The sequence below is a fragment of the Siniperca chuatsi genome, linkage group LG15 (assembly GCF_020085105.1).
Source record: "Siniperca chuatsi isolate FFG_IHB_CAS linkage group LG15, ASM2008510v1, whole genome shotgun sequence".
In the NCBI taxonomy this organism is placed as follows: Eukaryota; Metazoa; Chordata; class Actinopteri; order Centrarchiformes; family Sinipercidae; genus Siniperca; species Siniperca chuatsi.
In genome coordinates, this window is record NC_058056.1 from 20,301,929 (window position 1) to 20,323,162 (window position 21,234).

Below are 21,234 nucleotides of genomic sequence, written 5' to 3' on the forward strand. Positions count from 1 at the left end.
CTAAAAGGAAAGCTGTACTGCAGGCTATATTTTCCTGTTGCATTTATTCTGCTGTTAAACATATGTAATCCAAATGGGATTGACTTTACTAATTTCCCACTAGGCCTATCTTTGGCTAAGTGTGTTCTTTACATCTGTTTTATGTAGGAGAATATAAATATCAGCTCAGGACTCAGTATTGGCAGATACTCAATATTAAAGAGGAACTGATTTTGCACATTAAAGTCTGTTTACATGTCTTCAGGAGTACTACTGTATATGTATAAAACCTTTTGTGGCTTCAGAGGGAGCTGTATAAAATCTGATAAATTGCCTCAAGTGATGTAACTTGAGTCAGTGTTGGTGTGGGTCGAAGACTACAAGTTTGAAAATGCAAAAAATCTGGGGGTGCGGAGTTAGAAAGAAGTGAGCTCACCAGACCTCTGTAGCCCGCTCCTCATCTCTGCTTGAGGCTAGTGGTTTGAGGCTACATTAGCCACTACTAGCATAACACACCTGAATCTCTGACCAAACTCCTTGCTAGTTTTTGAGAAGGAAGAAGAATGCATGGAATAAAAAAGACGCTATCTCTGGTTCTGCTGCATCAATTTAGATTTTTTTAACTGTCCATTGAGAGTCTGACAATGTTATTGTGCAAAGCTAAATTGGTAGGGTACTCTTTTAAGATGATGGGGATCAGGGGCAAAAAACTGATTGATAATTAACATAACATCAGGATTTTCCAAAGTTTAAAAGCTATGCAAATCAAAAACAAGAGAAGCAGCCTAATTGTCTAGACACCTTGTTTAGCCAGAACTGCTGACCATTTGGTTAAAAGACAATTTTATCTGTATGTGATGATTATTTATTTTCTAAATTCTTAAACAAACCGTATGTAAACATTTTTCTTTGAACTGTACTGTACATTGACGAACCAACTGATCTGTTAAAATGGACTCATGAATTTCAATAGCAGTGCAGTTATTTGTTTATGACTGATTTATTGCACTGATTCATGCTTTGGCTAATTAATTTTGAGTCCGCTGCTCCTCATTTCCTCATGTTAGTGTATGGTTTTGGATGTGTGCGCGTTCAGCTGTCTGGTTTCTTGTTGGAAGTGGTTGGTGTAAGCTGGTTGCCTTTGGGTCTGTATTGTAGGTGGTAGCAGGAATAAACTGTTGACTGGCTGAATCCAGGTCAGCTGTCTTTGCACATTACATTAAATTTATTTGTGAGTCCTTTGTCTTCTGTGCCAACTGATGTCTGATTTGTGTGTCTCCATGTGCATTAGCAGAACGCAGCCAAAAGTATGACATCACCTAAAATGTGCCTTTTAATTTAGCAGCAATGCAGAGACCGGGTCATAGTGAGCTTCAGGCAAGGCAGGATGGACGGATGTGTGTGTGTGTAGGTGTTTGTTTTTGTTTGTGTGTAGGTGTGTGCTTATGCATGCTTACATTCATGTGCATGTTTGTATCTGTAGGAGTGTAGTGCAGAGGTGTATAGGACTGTGTACGTAAGTGTCTGCAATTGTGTGTGTGCACGCTTTGCTATTTGTGTGTATGTGTGCATAAATGTGTGTGTGTGTGTGTGTGCACGTATTGCAGGTTTGGATGTTTTGAAGCCAATGCCAGCTTTCATCATCATCGTCTCATGTGGCCTACAGTGTTGGCTATTTACAGCATGTTTTTTCTGCCCGCTGCAGTGGAACAGCAGGGTGTGTGTGTGTGTGTGTGTGTGTGTGTGTGTGTGTGTGTGAGATCATGACCGTGTGTTAGCCTTATAAGGCCAAGCTGTTTTAACCAGGAAACATTTAAGGATAAGAACAGATGTGAGTCATTGTTTTTCTTCATCTGCTCAGAAGCACAAAAACATCCTCTTCTCTGCCCTGAACACCTTGCCTAAGGGGATATACTGTATACTGTGTGTGTGTGTATCCTGTACTCCTCCTTGGGGTTACTGTCTTATTCCTAATGAGGTGCTGAGCTATTCACACAGCCCACTTTCCCGAGAGATCAGAAGAGCGCTGGGGGAACAGCTGCTATAGCACTGTAGAACTGTGGAGGAGCGCTTGTGCCATCTCAGCCTGTAAAGCAGGAGCGTGTGGCCAGTTAGAGAAGAGGAGGAAAGAACTGAGTAAAGGAGGGAGGGAGATAATGAAAAGAGGAGGGAGTATGAGGAGAATAAAAACGAAAGAGAAAAGCAGAAGAAAGGCAGAAATTATGGACCAAGTGAGAGCAAGAGGAGTCTTGCTGTCAGATCTGAAAGAGGCCACAAGACTTTTCACCTCGTGATTGTATATATTGGAATCTAAACATGTTTTAGAAGAATATTTAAGTTTTGTGCTAATTTGAATTATTACTGACTTACCCAGAATCTGTTCTATGTGCAGTTTGAAGGTATGACTGTGAAGCATGAATGAAGCAGCTGATGCCAGTCAGCTAATGCAAGGACAATTTCAGCAAGTTATGCTATGCTTGATGTAGGGCTCTAACTACCGATTTATTTTCTCAATTAATCAATTAAAATGTGAAAAAGAAAATAGTGAAAAATGTCTGTTATAGTTTCCCACAGCTCAAGGAGATGTGTTCAGAAATCTTGTTTTATTCGAGCAGCTGTCCAAAACTCAAAAATATTCAGTTTACTGTGATATATGACAAAGAAAAGCAGAATATCCTGACATTTTAAAAGAAACTGGCAGGAGAAAATTTTTGTCATTTTTACTTCATGAGCGAATCGATTATCAAAATAGTTGCCTAATCAATTTATTAACTAATTGTTGCAGCTCTAAATGGATGTCTATAGGATCATGTAGAACCTTCTCTAAATTGTAGGAAAGTATCCCATTGTTGTCTCTCTGCTAATGGTTTTCCCCACATAAATAGCAATAATAATCATGGTCAATATAATAAGTAGTATTGGAGCTAAGGCTGGGCGACAACTTAATGTTATCATTTATCATTGCCAGTGGACTCTACTTTAGTTTACACGTCACATCTAGTTGTTTTTGAGTTTTGTCTGTGCACTGAAACATTTGTAATTCCCTGGTTGTTCAGTGTTTAGCCATTTTCATCTGTGCTGCCTATAGAAGCAGAAATATCTTAAAGCCCACTCCTGCCTGCTAAATTGACCTACAACGACCATTTGACTTTGTTGCCTGGTAGGAAAAAAATTAATAGTAAACAGATTAATCACCTTCTGTCAACATTAAGATAAATGCCAACAATACAAGTATAAATCAATACTCTCTTTTCCCCATGTTTCCTCTCACTGTTAACATTAAAAATGCCTTCACAGTGATTTTAGAAAACCGTCCCTATAGGCCTGGACCAGCCTACATGCAGCTTAGTCCCGTTCAGCCCTGACTGCTGTTCTGACCATCGCTGTTATTCTGGGGCAAGCTCTATCAAGCCTGCAGACGTGGTTTCATCATGAACAGCTGTGTGTATGTGTGTCACCAGAGTGCAGTGATTTGTGCTCTTAGCAGCCTGGGTCTCATCCAGACAATAAGTTTGGCACACATAAGAGAGAACCCCCAAGTCTCTGCCAGACACACACACACACACACACACACACACACACACACACACACACACACACACACACACACACACACACACACACACATATACACACACACACACATTTGCCATAACATAGTTATGGAAGATAAGTTATAGAGAAAATGAAGACAAACATGTAAAGAGCATATGTTTGTTATAAAAACAAAGACTGAATATGTACAGGAGTGAGGGTTAGGGTAAGGGTTAAGGTTAGGCACTTTAGTTGTGATGGTTAGGGTTAAGGTAAGGGGCAAGGGAAAGAAGGGCAAAATAACTAGTGGTCTGACCCCAAGTCACCACCAGTTAGCTGGTCATTTTTAGGGACGATACTTAACAAATCTCACCCTTAGTCTCTCTTTTTTTTCTCTGTTTCCCATTTTCTCCCATGTGTTCACTTATGTTTACTGTGACTTGACCATGAAATTAAATTGAATGTAAGAAATGTACTTTCTATACAACAATTTTGTCAAAAAGCACAGGGTAATAAACACATGGGTAAATATATCAAAAAGATACAACCACATGGAAACCAAAAACAATCAAACTATGGGGTGTGTGAGTGTTTATGTTTGTACCTGCACAATACTGTATGTGAGCACACCCTTCCCTCATTTTAGGGATATTCCTTAACCATAGATGTAAGAAAATGGTTATTTTATGCTTTCCACTGTTTATAAAATCTAAACAAACCTTATCCGTCCCATAATCCTTAATTGTGTCAGATATCCCCTCTGATCCTTCTCCTGCCTGTGTTTTGGCTCGTGTACAGATGTCTGGTTTGCATAGCAGCTCCCTGCTTGTCTCTGTGTGAGACCTGGTGGGGCTTTTTTGCAATCCAGGCCCAAAACTCCAGCTCTCCTCCTCAAGAAAGACTGATGGCCTTGTTCATCTGGCACGATCAACAGAAATCTCCTGCTGTGTTTTTAAATGTCACAAATTTAACTTGGATTACTTGTATTTTAAGGTATTATTGCTTTATTAGACAATAGTCAGGAAAGACAGAGATAGGAAGAGGATGACTTAAGGATTCAAACCTAAAGTGTTGTGAAGAAGTGATTTATGATTTAGTCTGTTGGGCCAACAAAACTCTCTGCAATGGTTTGATACTGATTTAAAAAGATTTAAATAAAATGTATTTATATTCCCTGCTGTAGTTTTACTGTTTTTCTCTTTTGCTGAGTAGCTTTAGGTTGCAGTTTTTTCACCTGCACAAGTAAGACAATTGTTTCTCTTCTTCCCATTTTGGATGATCTGATTGCCAGGCAGGCCATCTTTCTCCCATTTTTCTCTGACATTCTCTGCAGCTGTAGCTGACTTAGAAAATGATGATGATTGTAAAAGTGTGGCCCATGCCTGACAAGGACAGAGCTGTCTGCCAGAGTATCTTTCTATCTGTCTGCACCTCTGTTTCTCTGCCAGAAAATGACAGCAAGGCAGCTGATTGATGCACAGCTGATGAACATACTTTGCTACAGAATAAATTTGACTCTTATTTTCAAGAGAATATGACTGTAGTTTGTGTGTGTGGAGGCAATCAGGCACTGAGAAGTCAGAGTAAATAATTCATGTGAGTATTACAGAAAGAAGCAGAAAAGTGGGTCAGAACTGTAGTTAGTTTGTTGAACATTTGTAAAGATCAGTGTGGGAGAGGGGAAAAGTGAGAGAAAGAATTGAAGAAAGAAAAGAGATTGATGGAAGAAAGCAAAGAAAGAAAGAATTTTCTTTTTTAAACAACTGATCAAATGCTTGAATATAAAAACTGCACATTGTGGTGCAACGTTTTTGTGTTTGCGTGTGTTTGTATGGATTTCTTATTCTTATTCTTATTTCTTATTTCGTATGTGTGTTTGTGTGTGAGAGTATTGTATAAAACCCAGTAGTCCCTCTTATGTAGGCACTGTTGCCCCCCATTGTAGGGCAGAAGTCAGTACCCACAGAGCCACTAGTCTCTCTCTCTTGGTTCTGTTTAGTATGTGTGTGGCATAGAGCTCTGTTCTCTCTGTGTGATCTCAGCAACAATGCAGTTGTGCATCAAGCTGTGTCTCTGTGTGTGTGTGTGTGTGTGTGTGTGTGTATACAGGGCTAGTATAGACCTGTCTTCTCTCCCAGAGGGTATGTTTGAGGTTCCTATTTGGTTCTTCTTCACTAAAAGGCCCACTTCCCGTGAGAGGCCCCCCTGGCCCCTTCGCTGTGTACCCATTGACACACACACACACACACTCATGCACAGCAAAACAACATGCATGTATTAACGTGCAAAGTTGCACAAAGTACACAACCTCTTTCTGAGCACATTTGCGGATGTACACACACACTTGCTCAAATACTTTTGGTGGCTAGAATGGAGGTTGTGACAGAAGTGGCCTCTGGTGATTTAGTGCTTCCTGGTGAAGGTCAGATTGAAGGAAAGACTTTTTAGATGGAGGAGAAAGAAGGGAGGGAGGGACAGAGGGGAGAAGAGGCAGAGAAAGAGGGAGAGAATGAGAGGATGGGAAGGAGAGAGGGGAAAAGGTTGTCACAAATAACCTCAGGGAAACTCAGGGAACACAATCAACGAATCTACACCCTCTACTCTTTTCTTGTTCTGCTTTTGAATCCATTCATAGACAGAGAGAGCAATAAAACCTCTGAAAAGAAATAGGAAGTGGAGGAAGCAAAGGATAAAGGGGATGGATCAGATTCCACTGCAAATTACATTATGGTGCCCTTTGTTAAAACCTCACATAAAGCTAAGAGGCAACTGTCACTATGTACTTGGCCAACAGTAAGTTTCAATTTGATGAAAATGTGTTCCAATTTATTGTTTTAGCAATAAAATGAAACATAGGGCTACCTGTATTTGGAATGAATAGGTTATGAGAATTAACAAATGTATATTTTTTGTCATTGTTTTTTCATATTTTTCTTTTTTTCTTGCAAGCTTTGGCTTGTTGATGTTAAACTGAAAGCTGATACCTCCACGCATTCTCAGTTAACTGGCCCATAAAATATGTCCAACCCCCCCCAACACTTAGCTGCCACTAAATCATAGCAAGGCTTGAAAAGACACCACACAATGTGTGTGTGTTCACTAGTGAAATATCTTTTTCTGTAATATGTCAGTGTGGCGTGTGCAGGCATTCATGAGTAGGTTTATGCACGTGCATGTGTGTGGAGGTTTCTCAGTGGCGTTTACATGCTTACATGCTTGTTTACATGCTCGGTATCACTTTGGAAAGCTGTCGTTTACCAAGATATACACACAAATATTAAGCATGTACTGTAAGGGGGAAAGAGTGTGTGTGTGGATATGTATGTGTGCATGTGTGTGTGCGATTACTATCCTATAATAGTCTATTTCTAACTGTCTGTCCAGATTTCAAGTGCAGCTTGCCAGGAAGTGTAATATCCTGCTCAAGAGACTGATTCAGCAGCATCCAGCTGCTGTGTTTGTGTGGAGAGAAAGGAGAGAGAAAGGGAGACAGAAAGATGAGGTGACCGCCTGTTTTTTCCATACAACTCTTTAATAGTTGTTTTTCCAGGTGCCACAAACCCCCATCCGCACTTGCCAGCCGCTCTCCCCCACCCACCCGCAAGCCCACCAGTCATTCTTCCCCTCAGTTGCTCTTTTTTACACTTTTAAGTTGGAAACTCCGGCTCCATAATTCCCTCAAGAACCCACTGCAGATCATATGTCCGCACACTCAGTCTAAGCTGTAATAACCTCTAAATGTTCTTTCTTCCTGTGGTTATTCTAAAAATCCTGCAACCCACAGGTATGCAGTTATGAACTTATATAAACTATCAGCTGTGTGTCTGTGTTTTTTTCTTTCTTCTTCTTAAAATCAGTTATTTGAATACAAGACCTTGGCTTCTCCAGATTTTTACTTTTATGTTTTCTTTTAATAATCCTTTGTAGATTCAAATTGACACAGTAAATAAGTCTTACATTTGGATTTCTGAATTTCAGATATCCTGACAGTTTCAGTAAATATACAGTATGTTTGTATAGTTGGGATTAAGCTTGAGGTTAGATTGCATGTGTGTGGTTGTGGCTATAGTAGTGCCGTCTCACCACAGTATTACAGTTAATGTATATGTATGTGTAGGAGGGCACAGCTCTGAGGAATGCATTGCCCCTGTGGAGGGGGAGGGAAAACAGAGGGAGAAAAAGAAATTGGTGCAAATGAAGACTGAAATTGAGACACAAAGGCATCTAAAACTACTTGGTATAGGACAGAGAAATATAAAAGAATGAAAGAATTGGGTCCTTACATGTTGAATCTTTCACTCTTTTACACAGCCTTTAAATCACTTTACTAATTAGTCTTGCTTGCGGATTTACTGCACAATGTGTTTATATTGCTTGACTTATTTTACTGTACAGAGCTGTCTCTCCAGTATGAACCCCTCAGCAGTGGAGGTTTAGCTGCAGGAAAAAAAGTTTGAACAAAGTTTGAAATACCAAGCTAAAAATGATCAAATCCCTTAATTCTGAAACATGTTTCAGCATCTGTTAGCTTTCAGTTGTGAAAATGTAAGGTTTAGTTGGATCTGTAGGTCAGATTTTACAGCCCTGTAAGGAGTATTTGTTTTATTTAATCTTATAATAAAGGGAGTGAGGATGAAGCTCTTTGTTACACACAGCTGTCTTTGTTGGCAACACATTTATGTATGTCTTTAATGTCACACTGTAACTTCTATTTCACTACTTTTGTTGTGTTTCTGTCTTCTTGTATGTGTGTTTGTGCTTGTCTGCCTTAATCTTTTTGTTTCTTCTGAAGCACTGGAAGCTGAATAGAATGAAATAGAATAGAATAAAGCAGTAGAACAGAAAAATACATTTTTATTGCCTCTACAAACATAATATAGGATTTGTGCTGGAGCACCGTGAATGTGAAAGCAACAGGTGTTTTCTCCTTCCAACACACCTGCCTGTCTTTAACTTAGTTTTGATTTCTCAACGGGGTTAGAGAAAATGCTTTGTAGCTCTGCTGTGACGAGAGAGGGAGTCATATCTTTTTTCTGCTTTTCCTGTTTAAACTTCCACGCTTCTATGTCTACTTTCCTCCCCTTCTTTTGATCTGTATATGTATATGTGTGTATTTGAGGTTGATGTGGCAGGAAGTTGAGTGCGGTTTTGCAGGTTTTTTGATGATAATCATCTGGATGATAGCTGGAGGGAGAGTGTCTTGCTCATACACAACAGTCACACACATGCACTCTCATTGACAATGATCCACTTTTTAAAACTGTCTTAATGATTTACTTTCTCTTCCTCTGTTTTCCCTTTCACACCCCCCCCCCCTATCTGCTGACTCGCAGGTGGTGTCCTCCTGTAAGAAACACACACTTCCTCTCACACATGGGCTGACAGCGGGAGACGGAAGGGGCGAGAGAGAGTGTGGGACTGACACACACACACAGAAAGAAAGAGGCAGTCGGCCATCTGTGGTCGGTCCCCTGCTATTCTGCAGCTGTGTTGGAGTCAGCAAATGGTTTTCAGCTCCATCAGGACTTCAGAAACCACAGAGTTAGATAAGAGGGTTATTCCTACATCTCCTTGCCCAGGGGATGAGCCTATGCTGGTGCAATGTTAAGGCCTCGCTGGTCTCGAATTAGGCCCCTGGGGCTGCTTCTTTGGAGAGATGGGTGATACCCCAGCTGGATCTTCTGCTGTCACCATCCTTCACGGCTATCATTAGTGGCTAATGAGCTGCTGCTAGAGAGGAAACGGAGAAAGTGCCTGTGGATAGAGGAGGAACCTTACAACTGTTATTAAGAGGCCCAGAGATCTCAGACAAGGAATTCTTTGCCTCTGCAAGATAGTGGAATCCTTTTTAAAGCTCTTTCGAGTTCAAGCATGAAAGGATATCAACTTTGGAATTCAGTGTTGTAGATATTTCTTTTCAGGTGTTGATTGCCAATTGTTTTGTTTTTGCTACAGCATTGTATGTCTGAAAATGGTCACCATGCAGTTGAAAGACAACTTTTTCAGTGAAATTATTCAGTATTTAGACATAAACTGTTTCTTTCTCAACTGTAGGAGTTTCAGTAAAACATTATAATCCATTAGGATTTTTTTGTTTGAGCTATATTGCTTTTGTTTTACACTTTGATATTATTTTGACCTTCCTATGCCCTGAAGGACATTGGTCACAATGGCAGCAGCCTATCGTGTAGTGGTGAGCAGTGTGAGCTGCTACAACAGTGTGGTAGTGGACCGGCGCACTCACTCCCATGCTGTGCACTACTGCTCGGGGCCTTGTGGGGCGCTGTCCCAGGGACTAGACTGTACTGTCGCACATCGCGGCATGTGCTCCGAGCTGCTTGTTGCACCTGACCCTGCATACACTGACCCAAACAGCTCTCTCATACACTCCCGTAACATGATCACTCAGCAACTTCCTAACCATGGTAAAATTAGTGTTACCATGGATACTAGTTATAATGGTGGTCTAGAGAGGGCAGGCAGCAGTGGCAACTTGTCTTTAGGGGAGGACAGCCCCATGTGGCGTGGTAAAAAAAACCCCACTGGCGGAGCATTGACTGGGAACCTGAGCTCCTTTGGCAGTCTAAAGGACATTACCGAAGAGGCCATCAACCTGGCCAGTGGTAAGCTCAAAGAGTTTTCTTTTGACAAGCTCCGCCTCTCCTCCTCCAGCCATGTCACCTTCCGGAAAGGTCGTAAGGTCCGTCCTGACTCTTTCAGCCGTCGCTCCACCGACCTGGAAATCATCTATGGCCATTTTAGCTCCAACATCACTACAAACGGAATGACTAATGGCATGACAAATGGCATGGCTACTAATGATGAGAACCTGCCACCATTTGTGCCAGGCAAAGGAGCAGGCTTGGAGGAGACAAAGCTAAAGGGCAGCACAGGCACCTTGTCAGCCATCACCAAAGTGGGTGGTGGATCAACAAGCAGCCTATCGAGTATTGGGACTTTGGACCAAAGCCTGAACACAGTGGCCTCCCTGTACCTCAACGCCCTGGGAGAGGAGAACCTGATTGCCCGTCTGCTGGAGAAGACACGAGCGGAGGCGGGCACTGGGGGAGCAGGCGGGGAGGACATCCGTGCCTGCCTTGACATCCTGCTTAAATGTTCTGAAGACCTAAAGAAATGCACCGACATCATCAAGCAGTGCATCAGACGCAAAGCTGGTGGAGGGCCAGAGGAAGGAGGAGCCAGTCCTGACAGTGTGTATCGGGCTGTGATGACCCGACTCAGCTCCTATTTGAAGAGACTGCCTCTGGATCTGGAAGGAATTGGAGGTTTGGGAGGCAGTGGGCAGGGGGGTCAGGGTGCACCTGGAAGTGGGCACAGTGATCTGGCTGAGTTGGTCAACACTCTTCACTCTATCCAGCAGGGACCGTACTCTCCAATATTTGGCAATGAGCAACCTCCTCGCTATGAAGATGTGGTGCAGTCACCTCCCATCCCAAAGACTGTTCCTCATTCTGCATCTTCTACTCCCTCCTCTGTTTTATCTTCCACTTCATCTTCTTTGAAATCAGACTCCACCCATACTAAACCAGTCCAAAGCTCCCTGTCCAGAGCCACTCCACTTACCAATGGACTACAACATCCACATTCTTTTTCTATCACACAACACACACTCGCTTCCCCATCTGTCACATGCTCTCCATCCAGCTCCTCTCCAACACACTCTCCCTCCCCTTTTCGCACCTCCCCGACCCCACCATACACACACACTCCTCCAGCATCTCCCATGGAGGCTCTTTATATTGAGGAGGAGGAAGCAGATGTGGGCAAGACACCGGAACAGATCTCACAACAGACACACACTCCAACCAGAGGAGTGAATACTACCCAGAGCAAAAATGGGACGATTTTGGGTCAACACATGCACCTGTCCCATCCACACACACTCCATAACTCTTCAAATACTTTGCCGGCCAGCTCTGGCTACAGCCCCACTTGGCCTTCCTCTGTCTCCCTAACAGTCTCAGCACCCAAAGCTGTCTTCCACAGGAATGATGACATTGACAAGCTGCTAATGGACTTGGAGAATCTTTCTCAGAGTATGAGCCACCCCAGAAATACTGAGCCTCCACTTCCAGTTAAAACCAGGAAGAGAGAAGGAGGCCAGGGAATCACTTCCAATGAGGCCCTCACTCAGCCCAAAATGACCCAGTTCCAAGTCCAGAAGCCAGCCGGCCACCTAGCCATGAATGGCCCTAGCTCCAGGACTCCCCAGAGTCTCACCTCTCCCCAGGGAGAGAACAGTGAAGCTGTGGTGGGAGAGGAGGAGGATGGGGCACTGCTGCTGAGGATCCTGGAGAGCATTGAGAGTTTTGCCCAGGAGCTGGTGGATTCTGGGGCGGGGAGCACAGGGAGTGCTGAGAGGAACAGCGGGAAGGAGCGGGAAGTGATGAGGCTCCTGCAGGATACACTGGCCACCACCGGCAGGGCTGACACCCCTCTGGAAAGCACACACCCACCAGATGCTCTCACTGCTCCATCCATGCACACAAATGCAGTCCCAGCTATACCGCCAAAACACTCCCTAGCAAATACACCTGCAGTTTCATCTTCACTGACACAAGGAGATACTTACATAACTACAATATCTGAAGCTGTGTGCAATGCTGCATCTGAACCGGCACCTAAACCTAAACTTGATGCTGCCCCCAAACCTCTGCCGACACCCACACCTGAACCTGCAACTGAGGCGACAGATAAAGTTACAGAAGCCTCTGCAGGTGAGACTGATCCAAAATCCATCCCTGCCCCTGTAACATCTGCACCTGCAAGCTTGCATTCCTCCACACATTCAGCTGAACCTACACCTGTGGCTGCACTTGAAGCTCCAGCCCCTGTTGTCATCCCAATTGTGGTAGCCACAAAAGATGCTCCCATTGTTGTTTGTGACTCTGCTGCTGTGAGAGACACTGGTTCAACCCTCCTCATCCAGCAGACTCCAGAGGTGATCAGAGTAAGTGTAAGACACCTTAAAATTCATACTACTGACAAATGTACAAACTAATGGACAGCCAGCGACACAACCAGACATTTACTGAACATTACAATTTCACACTGTTACAGCTGCATAATTACCCACATATCAACACACCATGTGAGATTTTATTTTGCACAGTTATTACATTTAAAACTCCTCTATGAAATAAGGAATAGGATTGTCAAGGACTTACATCATGACCACTCAGACCAGAACTATTATTCTTTGTGTCTGGTGAATTATTGTCATTATTATGGTCATTATTGAGTCAAATTTTCTCTGACTGAAACACTAGCTAACTACTTGGTAGAAGACAATGTCACTTCTGGTATTTGGAGTATGGTACCATACAAATCTTTTGCAAATCAGTGTCCCAGTTAGAGCGGAGATCAGCAGCGGTGGGACACTTTTCTTTATTCAAGTCTCATTTCATGATTTTGGAGGATATTTGCATGCTGTGCAGCTTTGATTTAAATCACATTCACTGTAGTTACACATAGTGAAGATCTTTAATATTATGTCAGAAGTTGAGTAAACTGATAATATTAATCGAGTTTGGATCATAATACAGCAGCAGCATCATCTAAATATGTATTTTAAATGTTACTGTTGCTATGGTATAAGATGCAAATAGACAGGCAGAGTGACTGACTAAGTGACAGACATGCAGGAACCAAGAAACAGAGTGATTGACAACATTAGACTGAGAATAGACAATTTGAAAGAATGTGCTTTCAATACATGTCATATAAAATGCCCAGGCGAGGATTTTATTGCTGTGACACAACGGGGTTGATGCCACTGTAATTGATGGGCCGTGATGAATAGTATTCATTAACTGCATCTACATGAACACGCTGATACAGTTTCCCTATCTGGGCTTGAATAAAAAGACTGATGCTCTGAATCATGGAACATAACAGCTCCTTGAGTTAGGAGTGACTCTTTGTTGATGTTTCCTGATTTCAAACTTGTGTTTTGTACTGTGAATGTGTATATGTGAGTGTGTGTGTGTGTGTGTGTGTGTGTGTGTGTGTGTGTGTGTGTGTGCAGGCATGTGTGTGTTGGCTCTCCTTTCCACCCAGGGGAATATTTAAAGGTAATTTAGGGTTGTGCTACAGAGGGAGAGAAAGGGTGAGGCAAGTAGAGCATATGTTTCAATGTTTTTGTGTGTCACTGACACTGCAGTGAATAAACATAGAAAGGGGGGTTTACCTCAGCTTGTCTCTGATGTGGGTGTTCCACAGCACATTGTAGATTTGGGTAATTATGTATGACAGACAACACACATTAACACCTACACAGAGTATCAAATCATTACTGTTGTCAGTTTTTCCTCTCTCCCTGCCTCAATCCCTTTGATTTTTTTCTCTCTTACTAATTTGCTTATTTTTTTTACTCTCCCATCATCCCTCCTTGTCCTCACCAGTCTCCCGCTGCTTTTTGTGTGTGTGTTTACTTACTGAGCTGTGTAACCTTATGCCCTGCTGATATGTAGGGCACCTATTTATGAGGTTACCATGGTAGCTGTCAAAGTCAGAACAGTACAACCAGCAACCGAACACATCATTACACGTTCTCATTCCTCCTCCATCCTCTGACTGCCTATCCATTGCTCTTTCCTCTCTGTTTTTGTTTTTCTGCTCCTCTGCCTCCACATTTCTTGTAATCTCTTACCATTCTTGCATGTTTCATTCTTTCTCTTCACCTGCAGTCAAGGAGTCAGTCTATATTGACCACCACTTCTCTTCCTGTCCTGTGATTGGCCGCTGTGTTATTTTGGGAGCTGTGAATAACAGTTGTTGCTGTGTGGAGGGCAGAGCAACCCAATGAGTGGTGCTGATTGGAGCACAGCAGGAGCAGGGGAAAGGGCGGGGCGGGGCGAGGTGGGGTAGGGTGTGGGGGTCATCTGTTGGCGCACTGAGTGTTAACGGTATCGTTACCCTCCAACCCCCTCCACCCCTGGCTAGAGCTAGGTGTGAGGGAGACCTAAATCTGTCCACCCCTCTGTACTATGGCATCCTGCTAACAGACTCACTGTCGCCACAGTGTAAATGGACCTGCATATGTGTGTGTCGGTGTGTAATGTTGTCCATGTTTATTTGTGTGTTGTGTGGGCATCCAGGCTTTCTTACATGTCCAGGTGTTCATGCATGTGTGTTCATATACATATGTGTTCATGCATGTGTATATGCATACACGTGAATTCGTACGACTCCCATTTGGTGAATGTGTGTTTGACCAAGCATGTCTGTGTGTGTCTGTTTTTTGGCCCAAGGGTAAGTTGACCCAGTGCTACTGTGGGTCACAGCTGAGTTTTGGAATAGCTCTCTGACACCCAATACCAACTCTGGCACTCTGGAAATTATGCTAATATTCCTCAGCGCCAACCCTGCCTCCTGCCTCAGTTGCACATTAAACTGCCAATCAAACTATAAACAAGGCACACACGTGAGAAAATGCCCTTGCACTATCATACACAACTACTTACACACTCCACCTTGGCACTGCCATGGCTTTGAAGCTCTGCTAAGCCCTCTGGGATGACACTGGCCTCAGGCAGTAGCATCCTCATCTGTGAGTGTGTGCGTGTGTGTGTGTGCACGTGTTTATTGTTGATTCTGCTGCTGACAGACTAATACAGGGCTTTCTGCACCTGTCAAAGCAGACCCATTAATCTCCATGGAGACAAGGAAGCCAGCTGATATAAATCAGAGGCAAGGCCAGTCAAACTCAGATCGGGGAGACGTGGCAGCAGTGATGTAGTGGTACTTCAGGTCAACGGCCTTCCAGTGGCAATTGGTCTGTCTTTCTCTTCCCCTCTCACTGATTTTGAGAAATATAAGAAGAGCATCTCCCTGTACCTAAATATGACCTGTATGTTTTTGTTTCAGTGGGGTTGTTGCTGTACAGCCAATGGTGACATGATTTACAGACACACGTACACTCCCGGCTATATCCAGAGCTGCCATTCTGATGGCTTAATTAACCTGCTGCTGATTTGAGTGTTTTTGCCAACTGCTGTGGATGTGTTACTAGGCTAAAATATTGCTAGTTATGACTCAAGTTAGGGCGTGTTTGAGAGTTTCCCCCAGGAAACTAGTGAGGAGGTGGTAGAGCTTCACTTCACATTTTGTCCGGATCTGGGTCTGGACTATAATTGGCACATCCTCTGCTGAAAAATGAGTAATTTCTGGGTTCTAACATGTCTATTGCCAAATTGAATGATGTCTTTCAATGGAATTAATTTACCTTTGTAGCAGCAATGTGACAACATACTGTGTGACTTTCATGTGTGATTGCACCCTCCCCAAAATCAGAAAGAAATTGCAGCCAACCCGGATGGTTTACAATTTACTTAATGAAAGTGGAATTAGTTTGTGGAAATATCTGTGTTTCATAGTCATATAGTTCAACGTATCCTTATTTGAAAATAACAGTGCAACAACAGTCCTCTTCCATGAGTCAGAGTTCCTCTTTCTGACTTTTCCTGCCCAGCTGCCCAGCTGAGGAAAGGAACTGATGACCTTTTAGACCTGCTACTTTTTGGCACAGGGAGCCTTGAAAGAATGGTAGAAGGAGTGATAAAGAAAAACGTGGAGATAGAAAGGAAATAACAAGAAGGAAAGCCGAATGATTGAATGTCTGTATCAGACAGCTGGGGGGAGAAGTTTTTGTTATCTGAGAAGTTACATTAGAGAAAAGAGGAATTCATAGGGAGTTAGCATAGAAGGGGGAACAGGCGTAGAAAAAGAATGTAGATGGGGGATGGCTGCAGCATACAGTTGTTGACTCTGGGTCGGCGAGGATGACATCATTCCTCGGCTGCTTCCACAGGAAATAAGGTCACAGTGGGAACCCCGGCCAAGCAGGGAAAAACGCCTGTTTCAACCTAGGTGCACAAGCTCACAGATGAATGCATTCATTTATACATACACACACACAAAATGCACTCCACTCAGACAAGGGCCTGTGTTGCTATGTGTGAGGGGACTTTTCCAATACAGTTCATACCATCCAAGGTTAGCCTGGACAATGGAATATTAACCACCCAGCCCTTTGATACACACAAAGCACACACACACACAGAAATGGTAGAGTTCATTAACTTTATGCTTTTAGCTGAGATATTCGCACACACATACAAACACATACAGCACTTTTAAGCAAGTGACATCATAATTTACCACTCCCAATGCAGGCTGGGATAGCATCCAACTGCTGTTCCCAGTGCAGAGTGCTCTGTTGGAGTGTTTGCACTTGCACAGATGCTTTTATGCGCACACACACATATGTAGGCCTGACTTTTTTTATGCAAGTCACTTTTTCATTTGAAAAGTTTTTAGCTCAGTGGGAGGCATTGCTGCGTAACTCTTTAGGCCTCCCTCTGTTTCACCATGGAAACCACCACAACATCTTTATAAAGAGTAGGTAGATGGTGGGACTCCCCTACCCCAGAATATCAGTTGTGCAGTCTGATTGGCTGATGGGGGCTCCCTCACAGAATCATGGCACCAGGGGAGATCGAATGGAGACTGGATGTGTTTTAGGTTTATTTCAGAATACTGACTGTGTTGATATGGGTGTGGCTGGCTGTGCGTACGTGTCTGTGTTTGTGCATGTGCATGCATGTGTGTGTTCATTTCCATGTGAAAGAGTTTGCCAGTGTTCCAGAACATCATGACTTGGTAGAAGCTTGGGTGCCTAATCTCCCTGCAGTCTCCCTGTTTAACCCCACCCTCCCTCTACCTTTCAACTCACCCTTCACCTAGCTCCACCCAAACTGGGCGGGGGGTTTTCTCCAGAAACTGCCTCAGTGCTAAGATGCTCTCACCAGTTAATTGAGACAAGCATGTCAGTATTTAATCACTATTTTTTGAACATTTTCATGTCTGTGTGCTAAATTTTAATGTACAAAAAGTAATTCCGGATGAATGGAAAACAAGCTGCATATGCTTGTAATGTTGGCCCAATTTTTCTAGTTAGTTATTGAACTTGAATCAACATATTCATTGCTGTGTCATGTGTCACTAATGAGAAATCTGCATGTTTTCACTTTTGTTAAAGTTGTTTGTATATAAATGTGGTTCTCTCTTTGGTGATCTATAAGCATATGGTTTTCATCATGTAAACCTCTCACTCTGTCAGCCAAGGCGATTTTAGGAATTTTAGCCTTAAATAAGATTAGATGAGGGAGCTGAAGCTGAGAGGATCAAGGGCAACAGAAACCAGCATCTTCTGTCAGATCAGATTGAGTGTTGGACAGTTTAGACATATTAACAAGTAGAAGGCTGCTACCCTCTAGTGACTCTCAGCCTCTACTGTACCATAGAGTGCTGTGTCGGCTGTATGAAGAGGATCTATTCCTCCATCTACAGGATGATCTATGAACTAACACTAGTGTTTCAGAATCTAAATCAACATTGGTTTTATTGAAAAAGTAAGTTTTCACATGTTCTTCCATTTCTTGCTGCTTCTGCTTTTAACTGATTTCCCTCCCAATAAGTAAAGTAAAAAACTGTCCTGTACAACAATGACACAGTCTGCCATGATTGTGACATTATGATGAATTGACCGTTGGGAGGAAAGGGTGGTGCAAGATACAGTATTGTACTGGGTCTGAGAGAAGTGTTTCTGTAGACTGTTGTCTAATGTTGGATGCTTGAATAATATAGTTTACTAGGAAAATATTGCTCAAGGTGCATGGGAAAGGGATGTTAAGGTGTTTTTTGTGTGCATCTAAATGGTCTGTAGGGTAGGATCATGACTTATGCAACATAAGATTTGCAAGATTTGTTATTAATATCATAGGGCTACTGCAGGATGGGCTGATCTGCTCCACCATTGGCTGTGTGGAGTCTCTTACTGCACTCTAGTGACAGCTCTCTCACTGCAGCTCCAGGCTGAGGCCCACCACTATTGCTGATGTAGGATTAGCTCACTTACTCTAAATCTTAAGATAGCCATGGGAAGGTAATGCAAAACTTGCCCTGACAGCCATGTGTATAACTATAAAAAGCCATGCTGGCCAATGAAGGCCTGGGGTTTGCTGTTATTAAAGATTACGTGTTGACAGGCTGCTGTTCCCGCCGAGGGAGGTGATTCACTGGGCCGTTTTATTGGTGATGTAGCTGGATAACCCTCCCAAAAATAAGCAGTAAAGTGACACATTAGTTAAAAAAATCTGCAAATCTTTTTATAGCGTGAAGCCTTGCCTCCTGTGATTATTGAGGCAGCTCTAATGCCTCTGGCTCTAGTTTATATTTTATGTCTTTATGTGATGCAGTTATTCAGAATGACATATGGGGAGAGTGCATATAGGGTAGAGCTTGGCATCTGATATTATCAGCTGATATCAGGTTGTCACAGACATTGGCAGTATTGGCATGTATGTTGACAAATGTGCAAAAAGTAACTGCAAAGCAGTACACAGCAAACATTTTATTGACAGAATTTTTTTTTCTCAATTCAAATTTGATTTAACTTTGTGTTTTATATATAGTTATTGTTTGAAAAAATACAATTCTAATTAAATATGTTATCTTAAATTTACTGTTATTTACTGTAGAATATCTTTACTCAAACATATATTTTCTCCTGCCTTCACGGTGCATGTAGGTGCATAGCTATGCAGCGAACTAAACACATATTTGTATGGACTGAACAAATGAAATATAATGTGTTAATTGGTGAGCTTTAGAGGTGCTGGTAGGGAGATTTTGTTATCGTTGGACAGGCGAGCTGCTTCCCCGTTTCCAGTCTTTATGCTATGCTAGGCTAACAGCTGCTGGCTATAGCCTCAACCAACTCTATGCCAGAAAGTGAAGAAGCATATTTCCCTAAATGTTGAACTATTACTTTAATTATTTTACTTCCCCATAGGAAGTACAACACAGTAATTAATTTAGTGAAAATGCATATAGGCCTAATCCACAAGAGTAAAAGTAAAAATAGCAAAATACATAACATCAAAAGTTATTCTAACAGTGAATTAGAATGTTGTATTAACAATTAGCCTCAGACAGCTAGTATAATGGCTAGCTTGGTTAGCACTAATTGTTTGCATAAAAACTAAATCACAAATCACAAAAGTGCTATAATAAATAGAGATAGTAATGCCTATAGATAATGCTCAAACAGGGGGATTTGAAAAGTTGATCACTGACGATATTTGCTTAGTCACAGATTTGACAAATTGGTGGATGTAAACCGCAAACGCTGCAGAATTGTGCTAATAGTTGTTGCTACTAGCAACAGAATGTCCAACTCCAACCAACTGGTGGTGGCAGAGTGTCTTTATCACAAAATGTTTGTTCATGTGCTGATGTAAAATAAGAATATCACCAGATATATTATAAAATTTGTATTATTTTCAATACTGGACTAGTGGCTGCTGTGGTACTTGAGCTTGTGGCGTTTTTATTACAAGACATCCTCTGGTTCCACTCAGGCAGCCACAGCAGCGGTGTTTTTAACTGTTCCCATGTTGCCCTCCTCTGATTCGGATGTGAGGTAGACCGTGGCCAGCACTGATTCACTTCATCTATCACGGAAGCAGCACTTGAACTTGGTTCATTCTCAGCAGTTTAGAGAGGAGGCTCCCAAGGCAACTTTGTGTGTGTGTGTGTGTGTGTGTGTGTGTGTGTGTGTGTGTGTGTGTGTGTGTGTGTGTGTGTGTGTGTGTGTCTTGAGAGGAAGTGAGACTGGGAATAAAGAATAGAGCAGCAATGTGAACTGTGTTTCCTGCTGTTGGCACGGTAACCCTGGGAGCATTCCACCCGCCACTCAATCCAGGGAAAGGGTTATCACCATGGAGATGGCATTTGGCTGGTCTGGTCTAAAGTGAGTGTGTGTTCATAATCACAGAGATGGAGAGGGGGAGTAGCCTATTTCATGTGATATCAGGTTAAAGTTTAAACTTTATTTGTCCCAGTGGGCAGTTAGTTTCACTGCAAGTATTAAAAATAATAATACATAAAAATATAAGGCTGACATACATAACAACATGCACTTGCCAATGCAGTAATGATTACAGTAATATTCTTATTAAAAAAATAACTTACAAACCTATATACTTAGTGGAAAAACAAAAAATCAACAACATTTAGCTTGTTCAAAGGGTCAAAAAGCATGTTTTTCAAAGATATTTTCAATGTAGTTGTAAGTCACATTACAAATTTAAATATATCTAATGACTTTGTGTCATACAAAGTGTCATTTAGAAAATTAAACAAATTATAGTAATAGGTTTAATGTAATTGAGCAGTCCAATTAAATGCCTGATCATAACTCAACTGAGTTATCACCAATATCTACTAAATTGCGTTTTCAAGCATCTTTCCCAGCCTTGTGTGTGTTCCCACGTGTGCATCCATGTATATGTGTGTGAAGAAGTCTGCCCAGTGCCTGAAGCAGAAATAAACATGAAATCGGTGTCTATATTTACACAGATAATTTTACACACAGCGGACAGCCAATTTCACAGAGCAGGAGTGTGTGTGTGTGTGTGTGTGTGTGTGTTTAGGAAGTTGTTATGTTCACACTATTCAACTTCTCTGGAAGACTGGAAGAAGCAGTCCCTGTGAACTGAATCCACTTGAATCCACTGAGGCATACGTGCACACCCACACACACACTCTCACACTAATGATATGCCTGACAAATTAGACACATGTATCAATGCTTGTGTGCTAATTAAACCCTTTAGAAGGGCATGTGTGCACATC

At 42.3% G+C, this 21,234-nt stretch overlaps 1 protein-coding gene across 4 annotated transcripts in view; it reads left to right on the top strand.

Annotated features, from left to right (window-relative positions):
- The window catches only part of ppp2r3a (protein phosphatase 2, regulatory subunit B'', alpha), a 66,329-nt gene that overhangs the window by 29,060 nt on the left and 16,035 nt on the right, over positions 1 to 21,234 (top strand). For 2 of the 4 annotated variants that reach the window (XM_044166322.1, XM_044166323.1), the window contains exon 2: positions 8,847 to 12,490. In XM_044166322.1, the coding sequence (XP_044022257.1) occupies positions 9,683 to 12,490 (2,808 nt within the window). In that variant the 5' untranslated portion in view covers positions 8,847 to 9,682. Of the gene's footprint in view, positions 1 to 6,897; positions 7,016 to 8,846; positions 12,491 to 21,234 lie in introns of all 4 variants that reach the window. The other 2 variants (XM_044166324.1, XM_044166325.1) reach the window with 2 other exon arrangements.